The 24,644-nt window shown below is 49.2% G+C and overlaps 1 protein-coding gene across 3 annotated transcripts in view; it reads left to right on the top strand.

The window, feature by feature from the left end:
• Nucleotides 1-24,644, top strand: part of ASAP2 (ArfGAP with SH3 domain, ankyrin repeat and PH domain 2) — a 151,601-nt gene that overhangs the window by 94,882 nt on the left and 32,075 nt on the right. For all 3 annotated transcript variants that reach the window (XM_084792180.1, XM_084792179.1, XM_084792181.1), the window contains exons 8-15: nt 1,101-1,176; nt 1,440-1,526; nt 8,182-8,285; nt 8,385-8,454; nt 14,250-14,337; nt 19,422-19,470; nt 19,553-19,719; nt 21,629-21,762. In XM_084792180.1, the coding sequence (XP_084648306.1) occupies nt 1,101-1,176; nt 1,440-1,526; nt 8,182-8,285; nt 8,385-8,454; nt 14,250-14,337; nt 19,422-19,470; nt 19,553-19,719; nt 21,629-21,762 (775 nt within the window). The remainder of the gene's footprint in view (nt 1-1,100; nt 1,177-1,439; nt 1,527-8,181; nt 8,286-8,384; nt 8,455-14,249; nt 14,338-19,421; nt 19,471-19,552; nt 19,720-21,628; nt 21,763-24,644) is intronic.

The raw sequence follows: 24,644 nt of genomic DNA, 5'->3' as shown, positions 1-24,644 counted from the left end.
TCTCTCCACCTACCTGGGGGAGAGTTGCCGAGCTCCAGAGGTGCCTCGGACTGTGCACCTGTTCCCTCCCCAGGCACTGCGGCCTTCACTCGCTGTCACATTTCCCCCTTTCCTAACCTTGCATCCTTTGTCTCCTGCATTTATCTCTTCCTTTTTCTCTTGTGACCTAGCTGCATTACTAGCATTTGGAGTGACTACGGAAATCATTACATACAGGAAAACTCTAACTAAAACAGGGATCACAAGAGTTCACAACAGGAGCACCCCAGTGTCTGGTTCCAGTAACTACAGCTCTTCAGGATTTCCTTGTCAGTTTAGGAGGCCTTCAGAGAGGCAGGGGAGCTGGCGGGGTGTCGTCCCCCCCCCCCTTTCCTCCTTACTCTAGCCACAAACACCTGGACAGATGACACTGACACAGGGATTGAACTGCTAATCCAGAAGCAAGTTCTTTGTTCAGAAAACAAACCCAGCTAAAGCAAGAATGCACTGTAGTCACGTGTATACATAAGGGATGAGGCGAGAACACTGGCACCTGCTTCCGCACTGTCCTGAAGCCCAGCCACTTTGCTACATTTCTGAGTCCTTTGTCTCAAGTGACCTCACAGCTTCCAGCCCCTTATCTTTAGGACGCTACTTTTGCTGTCTAACCTTTAAGACCTGCCGTGCCTTTCTGCTGTGCAGATGGAGCCCGGCCGTTCATGTGTGTCAGAGTTGCCTGCTTCTCCATTATGCTCTTTCCCCCACTTAACTGCTTCCTGTTTGGGAGAATTCTCTAGAGCATACTCTTGTTTGTACCCCATGGCTTTTTGGCCTCAAAGCCTTCTCTGCCACTGTCAGGAGAGTTGTTTCCATTTATTAACTGGAAAATCAGGTCTTCTAGTTATGTGGGTCAAAACCCAAAATCAGAGATGCGCAGGCTCATCGTAATTCCTCTTCTGTTCGTTTGCAATTCTGTCATTTTATTCTGGTTTTGCTGGATGGTGTGCATTTCTGTTCTCCCAGGAGTCGCATCCTGTCCGGCTGCCTTACCTTGAGCAGTTATGTCGCTAACAGCCTTCTCTCCCTTGTGACACTCAGCCTCTGCTTTTTCTCTCCCCTAGTTTTTTCCAGGATGGACTGAAAGCAGTAGAAAGCCTCAAGCCTTCCATTGAGACGCTCTCCACTGACCTGCACACAGTGAGTAGCGGCCCCTCCCTCTGTGTGCTGCTTCACCGCACATTCAGCTGGTGTCACCGTCCCATTTGGGGCTCGGTTCTGTACCCTTGTGTGTGCGCAACGGTGCTGTCCAGAAAGGACTGGCCCGCGGTGCTTCTGGAGCAGTGCTGAGGCATGACGTGAACACGCCACCCTCATGTGTGCCCGTGTGTGGCAGTACCATGATCTGCAACATGTAAGCGCGCCCTGGTTTTACTTCTCTCTGCTTTGTTTGCTTTTCAAAGATCAAACAGGCCCAGGACGAGGAACGACGGCAGCTCATGCAGCTTCGAGATATTTTGAAGTCAGCATTGCAGGTTGAACAGAAAGAGGTGAGGGGATTTAGGATCGAAGGATCATGGGGCCAGGAGGGGTCCCCTCATCTTAGAGGGTTTGGGCTGAGGAGTATAATACCCGCATCTACCAGGCTCGTGGTTTTATATTTTAGGATATTTACTTCTAGGAGCTGCAAGCACTGTGGGCCGAACTCTCTTGCTCTCGGTAGTTCTCAGAGTTTGTCACATGTGTGCCCTGAGTTCTGTTCCTAGACTCTGTGATTTCCTTGTTCTGCTGAGTGTGAACTCTCTGCTGTGTGAACTCTCCCCTGTGTGAACCTTCCCCAGTTTGTGAAGTAGGAACAGAACAGGTTCCCTTAAAACCCAGGACTGTTTTATCTTTGAAGAATTAGGCTGCGTGTAGTGACACATACTTGTAACCCCAGCACTTGGGAGGCTGAGGCAGGAGGACCACCATAGGTCTGAGGCCAGCTGGTGCAACATACTGAATTCCAAGCCAGACTGGAGTGTGTGCATGTGCACGCGTGTGCATGTGCAGGCACCTTATATAAAATATATGATGATGCCTTGTGTAAAAATCAAGAATAAAAGACGAAAGCTGGTACGATGACTCAGTGAAAGTGTTTGGTGCACAAGCCTAATAGTCTGAGTGGAAGGAGAGAACCAACTCCTACTGTGGCACTTGCATGCCCGCTCTTACAGATGACACACACACACACACACACACACACACACACACACACACACACACACACACATATACACACACACACACTGATAATGCTTCTTTAAGGATGGGAGAGTTAGCTTTCGACACGGCTGCCCCCCGGTGGCCAGCCATTCATGGTTCTTCTCCGTGTTCTTCGGTGCAGTGATAACTTTATGTCCCCCCCACATCACCAAGTGATGGTAACGTGGTTCTGGCATTATAAGGAGTAACGTTGTCTCTAGTCTGTTGCTGAGGTTAGCCCTGAACTCATAGGCTCAAGTGATCCTCCTGCCTGCCTCAGAGTAGTGGGATGTAATGGGGATTTAATGTAAATCTTCTTCCTTTTCAGTAAAATTAAATAACTACTTAACGAACCATAGTTCTTAGACTATAACTGAATCTTGTTGTTTTTCTCCTAAATGCATTTACCTTTTGTGACCGAAGTCTAGGAGAGTAAGTACCTGGTATTTTCACAAATTGCAGAATTTCGCATGGTCATAGATATTTCTTCATACATCTTAGTGACTAGTTCATTTCAGCTTTTAATGTCTCCTCTCTCACCGTAGTAGATGATTTTACAAAAAAGACTGTAGAATTTGGATGCATATGACAAATGAAACAGAAAATTTCCAAGTTTAGTTTGGACTTCTGCTGTCATACTTTCATGAGATTGGAGCCGCGCGTCCCGGCCCTCCCTTCCTGCAGTGCTGAGTTCTGCAAGCCCTTCTGGTCCACCCCGAGCCTTTTCTCAGCAGGACTGCCTCTGAGCACCTTCTCCATAATGCTGCTTTGCTCGATAGAGATTGTTCACAGCATGGTGACCTTTTCCCAGTCCAGAAAGCACAGTTCTTATGATCTGAGACCATAGCCTCACAGTAAGTAGAAGAGGCAGGCTTGAGAGCCTGGGCGTCATCGAGGTGGCGGCTCTCCAGAGCACCGGTGTGAGTGGTGGAGAGCTGTTTTTGTCTGAGGAGGTTCTAACCCAGGAAGAGACGACTCAGTTTGAGATGAGGTGTGCCTGGGTCGGCAGCCCCTGGGGCACTGATACCGTGGTGGGTCAGGCTGTGCAGAATTTGAGGTCCGAGGATGCCAGCCTTATTGGAGAGCTGTTACCGACGGTTCTGCCCACCTGCTCCAGAGGCACGGGGTGTTGTCAAATTAGCCTCCTTTCTTTCTCTTGGCTTTCTTAGCCCGGGTTCTCCACCCTCCTGCTTGTGGGAATGTTTCCTCTATCGGTTGCTTGTTGGTGCGGATGCTCAGTCTGTGTGGTGGTCTGTGGATACAGTAGCAGCTACCTAACAAGTGCAAAGACTTCAGATCTTCCGTGGTTCTAAGTGAATGTTGTGCCTGGTTGTGCCTGGTTGTGCCTGGGTTCTCGGCATGGCTGCTTTACTCTGCTTCTTTTTGGTTGGTTTCTCCTTTGCGAGTGAGAGATTCAGAAAGCCGAGGCGATGGGTGGACTTTAGCAGGACTGCGAAAACTCTAACTCTGCCTGTGTAATAGAGAATAGAAGTTCAGCCACGGGCCCAGGGACAGTGCCTTTTTGCTTGGTAGGAGTGGTTGCTTCCTGCTTCCCTCTGCAAATCTCAGCTTAGAGACAGGTGAAGGGTGTCGCCATTAATACGGTGGCTGTTTTTCTTTGCCACCCAGGGGGCTTACTTCAGTTTGGCGCCTGGTCCCTTTCTCCCAGTGTTCTCACACCTTCTGGGAAGGGTTCATTCTTCAACTGGACCTGGTGTAGTACTCATCTCTAATCCCAACCTCTTGGGAAGTTGAGGCAGGAGGATCCCAGTTCAAGGTCTGCTTTGGCTACAGAGCAAAGTCAGGGCCATCCTGGACAAGTACATGAGGGCGTGGTGCAAAATAAGTTAGCCAGGCATGGTGGGCACATGTCCGCAGTCCCAGCTTGGGCGGCAGAAGCAGGGGGAGCTCTGTGAGTTCAAGACCAGCCTGATCCTCAGAGTAAATGCCAGGCCAGCCAGGGCTACATCGCGAGACCCTGTTAAGGAAGGAAGGAAAGAAAAGCAGGTCAAGGGTCGAGCTCTTGCCTAGCATGCAGAGTTCTAGCATCCCCAGTGCCGCTGGGTGTTTCCTGCCCTTTCTTTCTGTCACTTTCATCTTCTGTTTTCTCCATGTGCCCATCTCAGTGAGACCTGTAAGTGGGGAGCCTGCCGTGATGCCACTGGTAATGAGATGGTAGATGTGGTCCTGAGGGGAGGAGCAGACTCTGGGAGGTGGTCTCAGGAGCCCTCTCACAGCCCTCCCTCTTTCTCCCCACTGCCCTCACCAACTCCCCCTGCCCCGCCCCTTTCTCTTTCTCTCTCTCTCTCTCTCTTGTAGTCTTGGACTTGCTTTGTAGACCAGGCTGGCCTCGAACTCACAGAGATCCCCCTGCCTCCGCCTCCCCGAGTGCTGGGATTACAGGCGGGCGCCGCCCCCACCACCGCCCGGCTTCTGCTTCTCTTTTTTTAAGTGTCCCAGGTGAGAAGCATGTGGCTGAGCAGTTGACTGTCAAGTAGCAGACGCTGCTCTGACTGCTGGCTCTTTCTGACTCTGGCTTTTCCTGTCTGGATTGGCGCCCCTGTCATGCTCAGCAGCACTAGCTCACTGCTGGCCCCTGGGCCCTGGGCAAGCTGGCCCTGCTCTTGTCTGCCGTGGTGGGAGGAAGACCTGCCTAGCACCTTCAGTTCCAGGTCCTCAAGCTGTGTACCGCACAGACACACCAGGACAAGGTGGGCGCAGTGCTCCCCACTGCAGCAGTAACAGTAACAGTCCGGAAATCCGGAAGTGGAGTGAGAGAAGCAACCGGGGGCACAGGGTGAGAGCTCTGACGGAGGTCTGCCAGTGGCTACAGCTTCTGAGTCAGGACTTTCGGGAGATGACACAGTCTCAGTGGTGGAGCAGGAAGGCTGGTTTCTGAGTCAGGACTCAGGGCAGAGCAGGGCAGAGCCAAGTTCTTAGTCTTCCACATCTTCCAGGAAAGAGTGGCAGGATCTAGGCCTCTCCTGCCTCAGTCTTCCATGAAGCAGGAATGGTGTTGCCATTTCCACAGCTGTTAGGAGAACGGAGAGATCGTTCCTGTTAGGGTCTCTGCTCGTTAGCTTGATAAACAGGTACTAGTTTAGTTGTCCAGCCACCGAGCCCCAGCAGTGCACCAGAGCGGCCATGCTCCTCAGTCCGCTGCGCTCACACTGTCGGAGCCATAATGGACAACACCGCTGCTGTTCATCACTGATACATGCAGCCGCACCGCAGTCTGCCCTGCTCACCTCTCCTCTCCCCAACATCTTGCTGCTCCCACTCTTGCTCGAGCCCTGCCCTCCTATTATAGGCCCAGGACTTTTGAGGCATTTGGCTCCCAGTCACAGGTCCTTCCTACCAACATCACTTTTCCTCTGCTGGACCCCCACTGTGACCCCAGGGCTAGGATTACAGATGTGTAATCCACCTCAAAGAGTCTTTGATGGGTTTAGTTTTAGTGTCCCATAAAAAGTCATTCAGACGAGTGAGGCAGTATTTGTCCTTTCCCCTCCATTCTGTTCTTTCTTTTCTTTTCTTTTTTTAGGATTTTATTTATCACATATACACAGTGTTTTGCCTGCATGTATACCAGAAGAGGCACAAAATCTCATTATAGATGGTTGTGAGCCACCATGTAGTTGCTGGGAATCGAACTCAGGACTTCTGGAAGAGTAGCCAGTGCTCTTAACCGCTGAGCCATCTCTCCAGCCCCCTCCACTCTGTTCCTACAGTGTGGAAAGCAAGGCTTGTTCTGGATTTCTGAGACTTCAAGTGCTGTCCTTTAGGGAGCATGTGAGACCGAGGCTACCCTCCTGTGAGGAGTGTACAGCTGGCACCCAGACACTGGCACTCATGGATCCAGTATCAGGTGCGCCAGAAGAATTAACGGGGTTACAGTTCAGCAGCTGTGTCCCTCACCCCCACCCCCAGTAGATCCCGCGGACCGGTGCTCTCTGCATCAGAATCCCAGCTGCCTTTTCCCCAAAGCTGACAGGCTGACTCTGAAACTTATATGGAAGTACAGAGGGACTCAGCACTATCCAAAGCAGTCATGAAAAAGAGCTAAATCGGAGAATTCGCACGTCCTGACTTTGTAACAACTGTGCGCTGCGGTGTGTTGGAACGTGGATGGGTGTGGAGAGGCGTGAGGCAGAATCGAGCTCAGACATAACCCATACATTTATGGTCACTAGACTCTCCCCCAGGGTGATCCTGAGACAGCCGTGCACCTATCAGAAATAGAGTGAACTTGAAACCCCACCTCCGTATAACTGTAGGTTAACTCAAAGAGTAAAAGCTGTAACACTCTTAAAAAACGTCCTTATAGCTATAAGCTCCATTATCTTAAATTTGGCAGTGGTTTCATACGTATGACCCCTAAATACAAATTACAAAAGTACTCTAAACTGGGTGATGGCGCATGCCTTTAATCCCAGCATTCGGGAGGCAGAGACAGGTGGATCTCTGAGTTCAAGGCCAACCTGGTTTACAGAACAAGTTTGAGGACAGCCAGGGCTGTTACACAGAGAAACTCTGTCTCAAAAACAAAACAAAACAACAACAAAAACAAACTGGGAAGAATCCACAAATCTCGATATCACTTGAAGCCAAAGTCTGCACTGTGACTCCTGCAAGCTGGCTCTGCTGCCTCCTGGCTCAGTGCTCTACTCCCCTGAGTGACGGCCACAGCTCCCACTCTTAGCTCCTGTCTTCTACCTCCCTTGCCTTGAATCTCTCTTATTTCCCCCTTCACCTTTGAGAGGCTCTGCCTGCAGTGCCCCTCAGTTCTTGGCTGTTCTTAATACTCTGCTCAGTTTGGATTATGTTGATCCTTGTGGCATTAGTTTCTTCGTTGTCTGGGCACTGCCTTTGTTTCCCTGGGAACGGTCAGCTGCTTGACACCCGGAAGGAGGTTGGCCCTAGTCTCTGGTGATTTCCACTGTGGCTTAGATAGAAGGAGCTGTAAATCAGAGCTGCACTTCTGACCTTAAGCAGACCACTTACTACCATCACATCTCTTGTTTAATCTGTACAAGTGAAATAGCTTGGCAGAATCCACAGTAAGCGGAAAAGGCCTTAGCTCTTGCCTGGCTGTGGGCATCTCACATCCCGCTTACTGTTAGTCTGTCAGAACCAGCACCGGCTGGTTGCTCCTTCTCTCGGTGTGGGACGGGGATCATCAAGGCTGGTGCTGGCCTGGGTTCTGGAGAATTCTCACTCATTCTTGCCCTCAGAAACTCAGAGTTTGCCATCAGGTGGATGTAGGGCTCTTAGCCAAGCACGTACGGCCTTCTCTGTAACTGTGGCATGCTTGGTCAGGGTCAGAGCAATTAGGATCAGCACATGCACACCATGAGACCCACAAGGCAAGGAAGGGAATATGTGACCAGTGCTGTGCATACCAGGTGTTTACAGATGTGATCATAGCCATCCTTAGTACATTTGCTGTCTTACTGAGTGTTTTACTGTTGTCCAAGAAAGACTGAGGCAGAAAGGCCAGCTTTCTCTTTCACTTTGCCCGCGTTGCAAGCAGTGCTCTTTGTCCCCACACCACAGAGCCTTCCTTCCCAAGAGTTCACCACCACAGGACCTCCTAGCCGATGGCAGGGTCCAAAACAAAACCTGTCAGGTGGCTCATTAAAGCTAGTTTAGAAGTTTGCAGGGAGAGGGAAATGCTGAGATGGAACTCAGGGCTGTCCTCATGTGAGGCACTGCCCATCAACACCTCTGTCCCCAGCACCGGAACTAGAAATACTTCTTTTTTTTTTTCTTTTTTTACATTTCCTTCTGCAGCCTGATAGATGGCTTTTATGAAGTCCTTGGTGGCAATTTTCTAGCTTTTTATTTTATTTTATTTATTTTATTTTTTTAAGGCATAGGTTTCTTTTTATGTAGTGCATGTTTTAAAACTGGAACTTAAACAAGATACATTAAAAAGCAGTTTCTTGACCACATTTTTAGGACTCACAACTTCGCCAAAGTACAGCCTACAGCTTACACCAACCTCAGGGGAACAAGGAACATGGGACAGAGCGGAACGGGAACCTCTACAAGAAGAGCGACGGGTAGGTGACTAGGCAGCGGCGGTGGCTGCTGATGCGACTGTGCCGGCCATCTCCCACGTCAGTGTCTGAACTCTCCCCGTTTCCCCGCTTCTCCTTCAGCATCCGGAAAGTGTGGCAGAAGAGGAAGTGTTCCGTCAAAAATGGCTTCCTGACCATATCCCACGGCACCGTGAGTATCTGTCTTCATCCATGCTTCTCTGCAGGGGATGGTTGCTGGAGTGTGCTGTGCGCGGGCTGCCGCTGTGAGGGCGCGTTCTGAAGAGCTTCCCGCTAAGAAACTTGCACCCTTGCCTATGTGGAGCCCCCGCACCCTGGGTGTGCTCTCTGGGCTCCCTTCCGTGGCTTCACCAAATTCAAGACAAAGTGATCGCTCAGGCCACTTCTCTTTAGTAGCCTTTAACTTCCAGAAACTGTCAAACCTGCTGCCCCAGCTCGCTTCATCCTGGACATCCTCCTTACAGAGACTTCTAATGTCTCAACAAAGAAATAATCGTTCTAGTCATAAGAATTTCTGTGTGTGTGTGGCGGGGGGCGGGGAGGGAGTGGAGAGGCAGTGCTGGAGAGATGGCTCAGAGGTTAAGAGCACTGACTGTTCTTCCAAAGGTCCTGAGTTCAATTCCCAGCCACCACACAATGGCTCACAACCATCTATAATGAGACCTGGTGCCCTCTTCTGGCTTGCAGGTGTTACATGCAGACAGAATACTATACATAATAAATAAATAAATCTTGAAAGGAAGGAAGGAAAAAAAGAATTTTGGGAACCAAATCTAAAATAAAAGGGAATTCTGTATCTTCCTTATAGAAATTTCATATCCTGTGCCCAGCCTTTATCAAGTTCTTCTCCCTGTCATCCTGTTTTTAAGAGCTCCATGCAATATAATGGAGCCCTGTGTGGGTTTGAGTGAGAATACAATCACTTTCCAGTTTGGTTTTCAGAGATCAGCCCTTCACCCGCTCCGCTGGTGTGGCTGGGGCTGGTACGACGGGTCTGGACAGTCAAAGCCAGGTTGGTCGTTCCGTTGTTGACTGTAGATGGTTTCCCCCTGGCTGCAGGTCTCATGCCACATATTTACCTCAGTCATGAGCGTGCGGGGTGGTGATAATCTGAGCCTTTGTCTCAGTCTTCCTTCCCCCCATCCTATAGCCCCCTTAAGAGGAGTAGTTGGGCAGAAGCACAGGTGGGCTTCTTGGATTCAGTAGAAAGGTAGTGTCTTGAGAAACCTAACACTTGTTTATTTTTATTTTTTGACTAACAAAGAAAGCTTCATGTGAAGCTATCACGGAAGCAAAGATTCTGCTGCAGGAGTTTGGGAGGAAGGGATCGTCCCCTTCACTTTTGATGATACCATTAGGGGCAAGACATTATGATTTGTACCTGGTTTCTGCTGCCTCTGCCCAGCAGACTAACTGACTATATCTCTGAACTTGGGAGAGTAAAAGTTATCCGTCTTCCCATAAGCAAACTGCTCCTTACTCCTTGAGCCTTACAGTTTGGACCTTGATACGCTGTTCTTTCCACACAGCGGGTGCGTAGGAATGAGGGAGCACAAGTGCTTTAGACTGAGAGAGACAAAGGTGTTTAACCATGCATCAGGTAGATGCAGAATGTCAGGCCAGGAGGACAGTGGCAGCTGGGTTTCTCTCACAGGCCTTACGGGGCTCATCCCCTTGGATGCTGTGCTTCCCCCCCCCCCCCTTTTTTTTTTTTTGAACACAAGGTTTCTCTTTATAGATCAAGCTGGCCTTCAACTCTCAGAGATCTGCGTGCCTCTGCCTCTCGAGTGCTGGGATGAAAAGCATGCGCTACCACGCCTGGTGCTGTGTTCCATTTTTAGTGTCCACTAGGTTGTTTTAGCTTAGGCACACTGCCTCCATGCAGAAATCATTGTAGAGTGAGGCCAAGTTACCTTTCTTGAAGAAGTTAGAAATCTCATGTCACAAGTCATATTTCCTTCCTTGGGGTCCCTGATGTGCAGGCCCTCCACTTAAACCCCTGACAGGGCTGTGATTTCTTGAATGTACCTGGTGATTCCTTGCCGCCAGTACAAGTGGCTTCCAGTGACTTCCAGAGTTCCAGCTTGCTCTCCAAAGTCATAATAAAAATTCTTTAAATTTTGATGGGTTGCCCCAGTTTTTCGGCAGGCAGTAGTTATAATTATCTTTACCACGATGCTGATGGCTCTTCTTACACAGTGCATGCATTTTTTAAGAGCTGTGTGCTTTGAGGTGAACTCACTCAAGGAACCTCCACTTGGGGGGAGGTGAGGCGTCCTCTGGCATTAGCTGCCCCTTCCTGCTCTAGCTGTAGGGTGGGTCCCCATTCAGCCGCCACCTGATGGCCTTTGAGGAGCTCCCGTAGCTGCTTTTCAGCATCCCATTTCCTCTCACTGTGTGCTGACCTGTATGCGCCAGCAGTCCTGGTCCTGAAGGACCCGCCATGTTCCTGTGCCACCAGACCGTTTGCATTTTGTAGATGTGAATGGTCCAGACTGAGAGTGACCAGGAGAGCGAGGACTGGGAGAGGCATTGTTTCAGCGTTTGGGTTTTTATCTGGCTCCTGGGTAGCTTGTCCAATTTTCCAGTAGTTCTTGACTCTGCTTCATCACCAGAGGAGAAAGGGGCAGGTTTCCAGAGCTGGGTCTGAGGAAGTGGCGGTCAAGGCAGCTCTGGTACACAGCTGCTCTGTGGGTCTCCTGGGGCATGCTTGCACTGTCAGGAAGATAGAACCCTCCGGAAGCAGGCAGTCTCTGGGGTGTGAAATTGCTGAACTCTTCACTCCTACAGAGTACAGGTACCATCTAGGACAGGTACAGTGAGGGCCTGCACCTGTGTTGCCACAGCAGGTTGTGTTTCTGGCATTGGGGAGGTCCTTGGGATGAGATCTCCGATTAGGGGGTCTTCTTGACCAAGTTCACAGCAACCTCACCCCAGCAAGGCCTGAGGGCTGCATTGTGCCAGAAGAATTGCTTGCTGCTTAAGGGACCCATTATTTTATTTTGTATATATGTGTGTGTGTATGTATTTATGTGTGTATGTATGTGTATATATATAATATATATAATATATATTATATATATATGTATATATATTTTTGAGATAGGGTCTCACTATATAACTCTGGCTGGACAGGAAGTCACTATGTAGACCAGCCTAGCCTTGAACTCACAGAGGTCTATCTGTATCTGCCTCCTGAGTGCTGGGATTAAAGGCATGTACCACCACACCTGGCCAGCCCAGCATTTAACAAAATATGATCCAAAAAAGAAAGAAAAGAAAAAAAAATGTGATCCTTATTCACTTGGAAGGAAGAGCACAAGCTTGTATTTTAAAAGTATTTTAAAGACTGCCGATACAGGTAGAATGCTTGCTTACCTTACATAACATGAAGTCCTAGGTTAAATCCCTATGGCCTCAATCAATCAATCAATCAATCAATACCTTTTAAAGGACTGGGGTGTTTAGTAGAAAGTAGAATGGCAGGATTAAGTGGAAGAATTTGTAATAACCTCTGCCCTCACACTGCAAGCTCCAAGGCTGGTAGGATCTTCCTGGTTGCTAAAGTTCCCTGCTAACCCCAGGCTGCCTTGGGAAGAGATAAGCACTGCTCTCCAGCTAAATTGAATAGTGGCTTTGTTTTTCCAAAATGGCAGCAAGGAGGGGAGTCAATGGTAGAACGTTCTCTCATAAGTTTCCCTCACAGCTTTGCTGGTAGCTAATAACCCAAATGAACAAAGAGCAAGCGATGATTAAAGTGGAACCTGCAGGAGCTAGTGGTGCTAAAGACGCTCGCTCTGTGTCTGTGGGTCCTTCTTGGCTGCCGTCTTTAATATGTGGCTAAATTCATGGCCTCGAATTTCTAGTCCAGGTGAAGGCCCTGGGGTCCTTTTCTGTACTTTGCTTTCATTTGCTGAAAAGTGAGAGTTTGTCTTTGAGGATGATTATTGAGGCCAAGAGTGGCAGTGCCACGGGAGGGAAGGAAGGTGACAGAGGTGGGGAGAGAGGAACTGTAATGACTCTAACTGTAGCTCTATGTGTCCTGGTAGCAGCTGTGGTTGGCTGCATAAGACTTCAGCTTGATGAAGCCAGCTACAGTCCTAGTGTGGACGGGATAGATCATCTCTGGACTGTATCCCACACTGAGTTGCTAATGACAGTTACAGTGTTGGCAGAGGGAGAGTCAGTCTTTATTGAAGTGTAGCCACTGGCACATTTCACATCCCACAGTGGATGACCCTGAACCCATGCACATGGGTGACACTAATTGGACTTAGTAGATTATCCATAAAGCAACAGCAAGACATGGAGTTGGCAGGAGTGAAGGTGTGGAGGTATGGGGGATAGATATGATCTTATTTCATTGTGGACATCTATGAAATGCTCTAAAACTTTAAAAACCGTAAGTGCGTGTGAACGCCTGTCTTCTCAGGAAGCCGTGCAAAGCCAGTGAAGGTGACGGTAAATGTTCAGCGTGTTTGTTGGAGCCTTGCTTCCCAGCTCCCTAACTGCACAGCCTGGGCCAAGTGGTTTCATCTGTTCATCCTATCTGGGGGCCACACCTTTAATCCCAACATTTGAGAGGCAGAGACAGGCAGAACTCTGAGTTGGGGGCCGGCCTGTTCTATAGAGAGAGTTTTTAGGACAGCCAGGACTACAAGGACTCCATAGAGAAACCCTGTCTTCAAAAGACAACACTATCAAAATATCCATAAAACCGCAAGAGTGCCAGACAGGCCTGTTCGCGTAGTTGGAATTTTCAGATTTCAGTTCTTTTATCCTTTATAAATACAGATTTCACAAGTTGCAAGGCTCTGACCCGCTTTCATGGAGACTGTTGAACCCCTGCTCCCAGCCCTGTAAAGCCAGTGGCAGAAAATCCCTCGGTCTGTGAGTGCAAGAGCCTCTGGCAGGCCTTCCCCGGTACATGGCAGGCCTTCCCCGGTACATGGCAGGCCTTCCCCGGTACAGGTGCAGGCGTGCGTCTGGGTTAACCCCAAATCCAGGCCCTGTGTCTTCAAGCCTCTAGTGCGAGGAGAGCGGAGAGTGAGAATAGTTGAAATTTAAGACTTTAAATTTTTTATTTTTATTTTATGTGTATGGGTGTTTTAACTGCATGTATGGGTGTTTTGACTGCATGTTTGTATGTACCGTGTGTGTGTGTGTGTGTGTGTGTGTGTGTGTGTGTGTGTGTGTGTGTGTGTGTCTGTGTCTGTGTCTGTGTCTGTGTTCCCATGGACACCAGAAGAGGGCCTCAGATTCCCTGGAGCTGGAGTTACAACTTGAGCCACCCAATGTGGGTGACTAACCGATCTGAGATCCTATAAGTGCTCTTAGTTGCTGACCCATCTCTCCAGTCCTGTAGTCTCTGTCCACCCCACCACCCGCTTATTTTTAACTGAAACCAATAAAACGTCTTGTATCTTTTGTAGATGGGATATGTCCTGTGAAAACAAGTGACAGCGGTGGTTGGCATTTAGGATTGTGTATTGTCACCTGCTTTCATTTTAGATAGTTAAAACAGCAGCAAAGTGCCACACAGCTGCACACCCTTGTATGTGTGTGTGGTAGATGACTTTTCTTGGAAGTAAGGTTTCCACTTAGGAAAAATGCTTTGAAAAGCTCATGAAATGAAGCTGGGTGCTTGCTCAAGCCACCCAGCCACCCCCTGTGCCATCTCAAGGGTCAGAGCCCCGTGTTTCTGTTCGCTCTGGAGCAATTCGCCACCGTCCTCGACACTGGCCTGGCTCTAGGCCTCGTCCAGATGGGTCGTATAGACTGCTGTGCGTGCCCTGGTAGAGACGTTGCTGTGGAGCTCAGATAGAAGCCAGCCCCCCCCCACCTCCCCCCCCCCCCCCAGCATTCCTCTTGTGTCCCATCTGTGAAAATGTTTGTAAACTAGTCTGCTCTTGATGACCAGCTCTCACTTCCCTCTGTTCCTGCGTTTTTCCAATTGTTTTTAAACAGGCCAACCGGCCACCTGCCAAGCTCAACCTGCTAACCTGCCAGGTGAAGACCAATCCTGAGGAGAAGAAGTGTTTCGACCTCATCTCACGTAAGGTTCTTTGTCAGACCGTTTAGTGGTGAGTTTACGTGTGCCTGGAGCTTTAGCTTTTTGAAGAATTGGTATTAAGGTTGGTGGGTATTATTGCATAAGCCTGCAAGCCCAGTGCTCAGGAGGCTGAGGCAGGAGGATTATGAGGTTAAGGCCAGTTGGGTCTGCATGGTGAGACCCTGTTTTCAAGTGACCTGCCTCCTAGTGCTGACTGGTGGCTTGCTGGTACCTTGGGTTAGAACTGGGCCTGTGAAGCTAGCCCTTTCTGTCTGCACTGTTGAGAGTCGTCTTCTCCCATCCTCTCCACGCTGAGCCTCAGCTGCCTCGTTGGTAACACACAGATTGCGCTGGATAAGTCTCAGTCCTAAAATCCTTCCTTCAAATGACAGTTTTGCCGTCTGGAGCTTCTGTAGTTTATTTGTGTGATATTTAAAATGCCATAAACGGAGGCCAGTGAGATGGCTCAGTGGGTTAAAGGCCCTTGGCTGCCAAGCTCGATGCCCTGCGCTCTATTCCGGAATCCCATATGGTAGAAGAAGTGAATCTATTCCTGCAGGTTGTCCCATGTCCTACACATGTGCGCCATGGTGCACAGAAGTCCCCTCTCTACCCAAAACACAAATAAATATAATGAGTTTTTGAATGCTCAAAAGAAACGATTAGGTTTTCAATAAAGCCCTTGAACTTAAGTGGTTTTTTTTAGGTGTTAATTTCCCCCCTACAGAATTTGTTTTTTTGTTTCCATGAATGTCTCTTCTTTGTGACACACACACACACACACACACACACACACACACACACACACACACACACATAAACACAGAGCCACAGAACCACAATTATAGCAAATGTGTTTAGTCAGAACCTTCCAAAAACAAGAAAGGGGCCCATGATGTCTTAAGGAAACTATGATAACTATCTTTTGTCCTTGGTCATTGTACATGGCATAATTACAGTTCAGGGCAGGGTGGACCAGTCTCCCCTCTGAAATGGTGTCCCCAGAAATCCAGCACAGCTGTTGAGTTTACACAAAGCCCTAGCCTGAGGGACCGCGGCTGCTGGCGTGTTCCGTCACCACTAGCATCCCTTCCTGACTCATTCTTCTGACCGCGTTATTGAGACCTAGGAGCCGGCGTGATGTGATTTAACATACACAGCAAATCAAGAAGTCTGGGCACGCCGTCTCTGCCTGTATGGTTTGTGCTCTGCATCAGGTTTCATCCTGCAGACCCGCTGCAACAAGCTGCAGGGAGGGCGGAGCCGTGGGATGGGGCGACATCTGGGGACTGTTTGTCACTTATGCTGAGCTAGGGGTATTGCTCTGTGGCAGAGCTCTTGCTATGCAAACTGCAGCCATGTATGTACCTGTAACCCTAGCACAGCTGAGGACGGTAGAGACAGGAGGATTACTGGGGCTTGCTGGCCACCAGAGTAGCTTCAAATTCAGTGAGAGACTTGTCTTAAGGGAATAAAGCAGAGAAAATAACTGCAGGATATGTCCTCTGGCTTCTACACACACACACACACACACACACACACACACACACACACACACACACACACACACACACACAGGAGGGAGAGAGAGATGGAGCTTCAAGCTCCCTGCTCCCTCACTCTGGCAGGTTCCATATGTAGCAGACTTTACTTTGAGAATCACATTTATAAAACGTAAAATGCTGAGCCGTGAGTGTATTTTAAAATGTGGTCACTGCTCGGTTACCTGCGTCTAGACAGTAACAAAAGCTTGAGTTAAAGGGAAAATGACTTGATGGTGTCATTAGATGTCTTCTGCTGGCTGGAGAAAAGGGTTTTCAATCCTTTATTTTATTCTTTAAGCATACTGTTAAAATGGCAAGTATTACCCTAAGTGTAAGTTCTCTTGGGTACCAGATCAGTAGTTGGTAGCCATCTGAGTTTGGCTGAACTTTGGGCACCACACAGAGGTGGGTGTAGCACCTCCCCCAGTTGTCACCTTCAGAATGGCTGGTGGGTCCCCAGCAAACACCAAAGGTGCAGAAGCAGCTGCCACAGAACCTTCCTCCTGTGTGCTCTTAGCTCATCAGGCACCAGGGAGGGGTGCTTATAGTCAGGGCGCACAAACTCCTGCTAGGTGTAAATTGTGGCATCCTGAGGATGTGGGGGAAGTGGCTAGTGTGTGAGTCTAGCTGTGCCCGAGAGCAGTGATGCAGACAGACTTCACCAAGACCCCACTATTGGCTTTGTGGCAGCCAGAGGTGGTCTGTGAGTCTGGCTGCAGGCACTGTTTGCCGCTGTGGCCATGCAGAACCTTAGCTGTGTTGAAAACCTGTCTCACCCACTTCCCCTGCTTTGCCTTCAAGGGGCAAAATTAATTCCCGTCCTACCCAGTTTTCAACTCAGCAGATTTTCCGAATGCCCGACTCCTCTAGGAACATCGGGCGGGGAATGCTTCATGCGGAGCCACAGGGGCTTAACGTTTTTGTAGAGACTTGAAGTTATCATGGGAAATGCACTGGCTGAAGCTCTGAGGTGGCTGCTGCCCTAGGGAGTGGGCCTTGTTCCTGAGCATCCTATTCTTCCCGCTGATGGCTCCTCTGCCCCCATCAAGTGCCCTTGAGCTTAACATAGTCGAGTCGTTTGGGAAATCAAAGATGAACCAAAGGCCAGACCAGGAGACAGCAGGTCAGTGAGAGTGTAGCTGCACCCCAGAAGTCACCCTTCCCCCCCTTATCTGCACTGATCATGCTGTACTGGAACCTGCTGAAAGGATGATACACTGACAGGCTGCCTTGAGCTGCTGCCTGCAAGACCCCCCCACCCCACACACACACTGTTCTCCCAAATGGGTTTCCCATTCTGATCAAGAGAGAACACCATCCTCTGGGGTGGGGCTGCGGGGGTGGGGGGAAGGTTTGTCTGCAGTAAAGCCAACCCTTGGGGAACTCCAGTCTCTTACCCTCAGAGTGAATCTTGACCTACACGGGCACCCTAAGATTTAGGATTCGGTTAGAATTATGAGATAACGTAGCTAGTCTGCTGAGCAGGATGGAGCACAGAGGCCTGGGTGGCATGCCGCTGTATAGTGGCAGAGGCCCGTGGAGACTGCCCGGGTTTAGGTGGAATTGCAGAGTGCCCGCAGGGAAGGCGTTATTATTATTTAGACATTTTCACACAGAATGACCTCGCACTTCTCCAGTTCCCAGTCGGAGCACTGGGAGAATTAGCCATCCGTCCACCCAAGCCACACTCAATCTGGCTGTGAAGTAGCTCAGTGTGGGCACTGAGAACTCTGAGGTCCACCTGGCAAGCTCCCAGCTTGAGCTGTGGACCTGCCCCTCTGGCCCTTTTCCTAGGAGGCTGGGCTGTAGAAGAAAGTGGCCGTGCCTCTTTTCTCCAATCCGGTGCGGTCCAGTGTTTGTGTAACATGAAGTGGTTCTTTTTGCCTCCGTTCCTCTCCTCTGTGAGAGATGGGATGTAGAACAGTGTTGTGTGACTCCCCCTGGCGTTAAGACTGTAGAAACAACCAAAACCAAAACCACCACTTGGCTCCTCTGCTCCGAACCTCACTTGTGTCTACACTTGACCTCTCTTGGCCCTTGGCTCCAGCCCATGCAGCTCATCAAGAGTCTTCTGGTTCAAGGAGTGAAAGCTCCTATTGCAGACCCGTGTCTTCTCATCATCGTTTTTAAAAGCGTGCCCATTTGGAGGCCAGAGGGCACCTTGTGAGAGTTGGTTCCCTCTTTCCACCACATTGGTTCCAAGGATTCAACTCAAGCTGTCAGTCCTGGTGTCGGATGCCCTCAGCGGACAAGTCACCATCGCCATCTGTTTGCTCTTAGGATCAGAGATGTTCTGTTGTGCCACCAAGAAGAGGGTCCCTCTATGCTACCTGCAGAAGTTAGATTTCTTTTTTTTTTTTCTTTTCAGTTTTAGTTTTCTTTCTTACTTTGTTTTTCAACTGATTTTATTCACAGATTTTGTGGCTACCTCTTATCCAGCTTTTCTCTTCCACTCTCTCTCCATCCTCCCCCCCCCTTCATGCTCCTCCCCTCCTCCCTCCCCCGCCACACCCTGTGTATAGATCTATCTCAGTACAATTTAGCCACTAGGTATTACTAGGGAGAGCCACATTGAGGAAGGCACGATGCTTTGAAATGCTGCCCAGAATGTACCAGTTTTCCACACATGTCCTCATCCCAGTACTGCAACCCCCGCCAGGCCCCCTCGTGCATTTAGATCACATTTAATCATGGCCCCCAGGGGTCTAGTTTCTTCAGTCTTCCCTTGCCTGTCCTGACCTTTGTATCTTTGGAAGACTGCTGTCTAGTTTTGTTGTGAAGTGTCCGTCAAGTTTAGGTTTCCCCTGTGTTACCTCAGGGCTTAACTGAGGTTGTACATTTTTGGCAAGAGCAGCACAGAAGTGAAGCTGTCCCCTCGTGTGAACACAGGATCACGTCCCCGCTCCCCCCGAAAACTTGTAAGGCATTGCAGGCACCTGCTGCACCAGTGTGACACTTCCCATTAGACCGTTATTAACCACATCTTATTGGGCTAACTGTGCTTGTGACATAGGACCCTCAGGGTGTGGCCTCAGAACTTCTGATACAGTGTTATTCCTTTTCTGAGGAAGCCAGAAAACATCTAAGGTAGCAGTTTCCAGAAAAGGCTCTTGTTTGCCAGGGGAATGGTCCATACCTTTACACAGGAAGCGGAGGCAGGCAATTCTCTGTGAGTTCAAGGCTAGCCTGGTCTACATAGGGAGTTCCGCCTCAAAGAGCAGGATGTGGAAGGCTCCTATCAAAGGACTTTTGGGGGATGACTATGTAATGTATATAAACGTTTATAGGAATTTGGTTTTTGTTAAATAGCCGCCTCACTTCTCAGGCAGCTGCATGTCTTAGACTAGAATGCAGCAGGTTGATTAATTTTCATTACAAAATCACAGGGACTAAAGCCAGCACATGCATGCAAGCAGGCAGACATGCAGGCACGCACAGCTCTGAAGGACTGCTGGGCTTTATGCAGTCATCTGGTAGAGAGCACACAGTATTCCTGAGGTAAAAAGCCCAGCCTCACAGTGATAAATCTCCCTTGCTGCGCAGATGACAGGACGTACCACTTCCAAGCAGAAGACGAACAGGAATGTCAGATGTAAGTTCCGTGGCTGGGGCTGGGTCCAGGGGCGGGAGTGGGCGCGCTCCCTCAGCTAACACTCCTGCTGCCGCCTGTCTAGATGGATGTCTGTGCTACAGAACAGCAAGGAGGAAGCTCTGAACAACGCATTTAAGGGCGATGACAACACCGGAGAAAATAACATCGTCCAAGAGCTGACCAAGGAGATCATCTCGGAGGTGCAGAGGATGACGGGCAATGACGTCTGCTGCGACTGTGGGGCACCAGGTGACCCGGGAACCGCCCCCATCCCCTGCTCTAGGGCACTCAGATTCCAGAGACGCCTAGAATCCACCTATTTATTCCCCCCCCCCCCACACACACACATACACACACATTCTCATTTCAAACATGAAATGAGTGCAGCTCCATCTGGGCTCCTCCTATTACACAAATGCTTCATTAACTGTGGGCGGAGCACAGTAGCATGCATGGGTGGGAGATGCTGGCCTGCTGTGTCCAGGGACAGGGCCATGGAAAGATAGCCAGGTGGGGATGAAACAATTACAGTGGCTTTCGAGCAAGGAGAACTGCAGGGCATGGTGGGGGTGAGCTGAAGGTCACCAGTGTCGCGGGCTCTGAGAGGCTGTGAAGGTACAGCAGGGCCTTCTTGCTTTGGATTTCCTTTACCCTCTCTGTGCTCCTTAGAGGACCCTGTGAAGTAACTTTCAGTCACACTCTGTGATCCCGAAAGCCACAGATTGCCAAGACAACTGTGAATTCGAGGCAGGCCTGGTCTACAGAGCAGGTTCCAGGACAGTCAGCGCTACATAGAGAGACCATGTCTCAAACAAACGTTGCTGTAAAATGCTAAGAACAGCAGGCAGTGGTGGCACATGCCTTTAATCCCAGCACTTGGGAGGCAGAGACAAGTAGATGTCTGTGAACTCAAGGCCAGCCTGGTCTATCAGCCCAGGGCTAGCGAGGCTACACACAGAGAAACTCTGTCTGAAAAAACCAAACCAAACCAAAACAAAACAAAAAAAAAGGCTAAGAACACACAGATGGTATGAAATGGTGCTGTTATCAAACATGCATTGTTCCCCCAGTGCAGGATGCACACACAGAATACCTGCAAACATGGATGTTAGTAATGTTTACTAATGTTGGTACAATTAGTGTGTGTGTACATAGGTGTACTATGGATTGAATTTAGTGCCTTACATGTGCTGGGTGAGCACTGTACCACTGAGCAAAAGTCCCAGCCCACAATATTTTTTGCTTCTACTTAGAGTTGTAGGTTTGAGTCTGAGTGAATTTGTGTGTACCACATGTGTGTAATGCCCATAGAGACCAGAAGAGGGATCAGATCCCCTGGAATTGGAGCTGTAAATGGTTGCAAATCGTCACATGGGTGCTGGGAGTGGAACTCTGGTCCTCTGCAAGAGCAGCGAGTGCTCTCACCACCAAGCCGTCTCTCCAGCCCCTCTCCCCCTCCTGCAGTTTTTAACAGCTTGACTGTTTTAAAAGAACCTCACGATCACCTTATCAGCAAGATCATGATGTTTATCTGTGCAGGACCTCTAAGGGCGATAAGCACTCCCGTGGCACTGTGCTGCAGCACATCGTATTTTCAACGCTTTGTAAATTCAGCATGCGCCCTTCAAGAATCGCTAAGCACTTGGTAGGATACACAATGAGGGCGTAAATATGCCAAGTAGGGAGATGCAGGACAGCCGAGTGCTCTGTACTTGCTAGCAGCATGCCCTGAGCGTTCAGTGAGATTATAGGTGAAAGTACTCTGATTTCAGATGCTCACGGTACGGTTGACTGTTACCACAGCCCGCATCGTGGACACAGCACACCACGAGCATGGGGGGGGAGGTGTTCTGTTGCTGTTGGTACCTACACATCTCACCTATCCCTGCAGCACTCTGCTTGGGAGAGGCCTGCTCCTCCTGCTCCACTGTGTGGTGCGCCAGGGTGGGACGGCCACGAGTGCCGCAGGGCTAGCCCTCCTTGCTTGAGTGTGGAAGGAGAAAAAGAACACTTTGTCACTGCTTCTGGGTTTGGTGTGACTTTAGATGGCCAGCTGTGTCTAGGGTAAAACATTCACGTTTCAGCAGCCCGGCAGGAGGAAACGTCTGCTTCCTGACTGTTCCGATGGCAGGCTCATAGATGTTCCCTCCTTCGACAGATCCGACGTGGCTCTCCACCAACCTGGGCATCCTGACTTGCATCGAGTGCTCTGGGATCCACCGGGAGCTGGGGGTTCATTACTCCAGGATGCAGTCCCTGACCTTAGATGTACTGGGAACATCTGAGCTTCTGGTAATTAGATTTAGAAATTCATTCGTAATTACAGGCTCTCCACTCCCAGTGGGCGAGGGCGTGTCTTGTTATAGGACGTCCTTCCTGAATGCAGAGAATGCGAACGGCCCCAAACAAGGAACAGTGAGATGGGTGTAGAAGTCTTCTGAAACGGCTCAAGTGGCAGCTGGGGCCACCGTAAACCCCTTCATTAACCAGGCATGGACCCCAAAGCCCAAGGGCTGTAAATGCTCTACTGTCCCCAAGTCATCCATCGGTTTCTGATAAAACTGTCCCCACTTCTTGCTTCAAGCCTCCATTCTCTTCCTGATCCACATTGTCCCTCTCAGGATCTGAGACACTGGCTTCTGTTTTTGCCCTCACTTTTCTAAAATAGTTTTTCCATTTTTGGGTCACTGGTGATATGGATGCTTTGTGTTAGAGGGGTAGGGAGACAGAAGCATGTTTTGACACTGCAGCCCGACTGGGTCACGAGGCCAATCCCACAGCTACCTGGGCCTTGGGGGATGTCTCAGAGTCCGTGGTTTGCATCTGGAAAGCAGTGCTTGAAATTCTGTCTTGAGATGACGGGTGCTGGGTAGTAAGCAGTAAGTGGCTATTGAGTGCCATTGATTTAATGTCAGGAGCAATAGTCATGATAGAACATCAATTCACACAGTCAGTATTCCTTTCGCAGGGCAGTAAATCTTCCTGACAGCTCTGAATCCAATGTGTCTGTATTTGTGATGCCTCTGGCTGTCTTGGGTGAGCATCCCTGTCTTTCCAAGGAATTCCTTGTTTAATCTTGGAGGGAAATAGTGAGGAAAAGCTAGCACGGATCCTGGCATCTCAGACAGCAGCATCCCTGGTTTTCAGTGAGGCCGACTCAGCAAGTCCGCACAGTGTGCTCTCGGTTATGTGTGTAGTTCTTGCTGCTGATACGCTGTCCTACATCTTCGAGGTGTGTGACTATCCAGCATCTCTGGGGAAACTGATTATGGCTTAGTTTTTAAGTGGTCACACTAAATTCTCAAGGAGACGGTACCTCAGCAAACACTGATGGACTGTGGCGATTTCTGCTCTCGCTGGTTTGCTTACGGCAGAGGGTCATGTCAAACAGTGGGCAGTGAGAGAATGGCTTGGTGTATTACCCCCACCTTCCCAATGGGGAAGCTTTGCTTACAGTACCTTAATGTACCTAGGTTCTGCACCTATTAAGGTAGCACACTAGAAGTGAGGTTCCCTTTAATGTGTCTCAGTTCTCACTCACTTCTGAGATTCCAGGGACACAAAGTGGCCTTTGTGGTGGGTCGTCTGGCCATGTGGGAAGTATGTGAGCATCACACCTGCTCCTCTTCAGAGCTCACCCCCAACAAATATTTACAGCCTTCTCTGAGGAGCAAAGAGCCTGTCTCTTCCCCTGGTGTAAATGCTTCTAACGTGGCCAGTTATAGTTCGTAAGCTGCTCTTCTGAGTTACTGACTGTGGAGCTGACAAAGGATATTAAGGAGCAGTGTTCTAGCACGCATTCCTCATATAAGTACAATGCATGTGAGTAACTTGAGACGCTGATGAGAGTGAAATGTAGCAACATTTAGAAATGGTGAGATTTGTCATCCTTTGTTTATTTGGAACAGGGTCTCACTCTGTAGCCCAGGTTATCCGTAAACTCAAATTCCTTCCTTCTTCCTCAGATCCCTACGTGCTTAGAGTTCAGGCGTGTCCCAATGTGCCTAGCGAGATAATGAGTCTTGAATACCTAATATCATGGTTGTTGACATGACTTATCACGCGTTTATATAGTATAATTTTTAACAGTAGCAGTGTTTTAACAGCTGTCTCTCAGAATCCCTAGACATCTAGTAATTAGCTTTCAAGAGCTGGTTAGAGCCTTGCTTCAACACTGACTACTTAAATGTGTCTCAAAAAGTGGGCCTGGGAAGACGCCTCGAAGAAGATGTCAGACACCTCCCGAGCTGGAGCTACAGGCACCACTAAGATATGTGACCTGGGTTCTCGGAATGAAATTTGGGTCTTTTTGTAAGAAAAGAGTATGGTCTTAGCTGCTGGGCCATCTCCAGCGTACATTCATTCATTCACTCATTCATTCATTTTTTTCTTTCATTTATTCATTTATTTTAAAAGAAATCTCTATAAATTCAGGCCAACAGTGTGTATGGTTCTTTTTCCCCCACTCACTTTGCAGTTTTTCATGAAAGGCTTCTTGGTGTGGGGTGCTGTGTTTTGCTTACATGTTGCTGCAGTTGGCATTGCTGGGCATTTGTCTTGTACCCATTTGCTAGTTCGTGTCTTCGGGCCTTGCCCACAAGTCAGGACTACCTGTGCTCATTTCATCTAGTTCTTCACTATGTAGTTCGGAATCTGTCCTCGTATCAGGTGTCTTCTCACTCCGTAGGCTGCCCCTTCACTTTCTTGTTTGGGTAGAGTAACTCCAGTGATCCGTTTGTGCCTTTGGTTGGCAAGCTGAGACTTTAAATGACCTGAAAAGAGACAGGCAGCCCATGAGCAGGACCTGGATGCATTTTCATTTTCTTTGGCATCGTGTCTTTGAATAGAAGAAGATAAATGCTTACCCACGCCTGTCCTTCAACACAACCCGAGCGTTTTCCTCTTTGGAAGAGTCCTCTGCCCAGCTTTGTGGATTACTACCTGGTGTGCAACGTTTCCCTGAGCTGTGGCCTGGCTGTTTCTCCATTTTAATTTGTTGTTGCAAAGCACATGGATGGGCAGCACCTGTGAAGGTGGCTAGTTGGTATTCACCTCCGCTTCCTGTTACCTGCTTTTAAAATCACTTCTCATTCAGTGGAATGGAAGACGAGCGGGTAGAGGGTTCATTAAGTTCTTTTGGGGCAGTTTGCTACCCCAACCACTTTAATATCTCA

Source organism: Acomys minous, assembly GCF_964271855.1.
Source record: "Acomys minous genome assembly, chromosome: 8".
Lineage (NCBI taxonomy): Eukaryota > Metazoa > Chordata > Mammalia > Rodentia > Muridae > Acomys > Acomys minous.
This window is presented reverse-complemented; position numbering and strand designations above follow the sequence as displayed.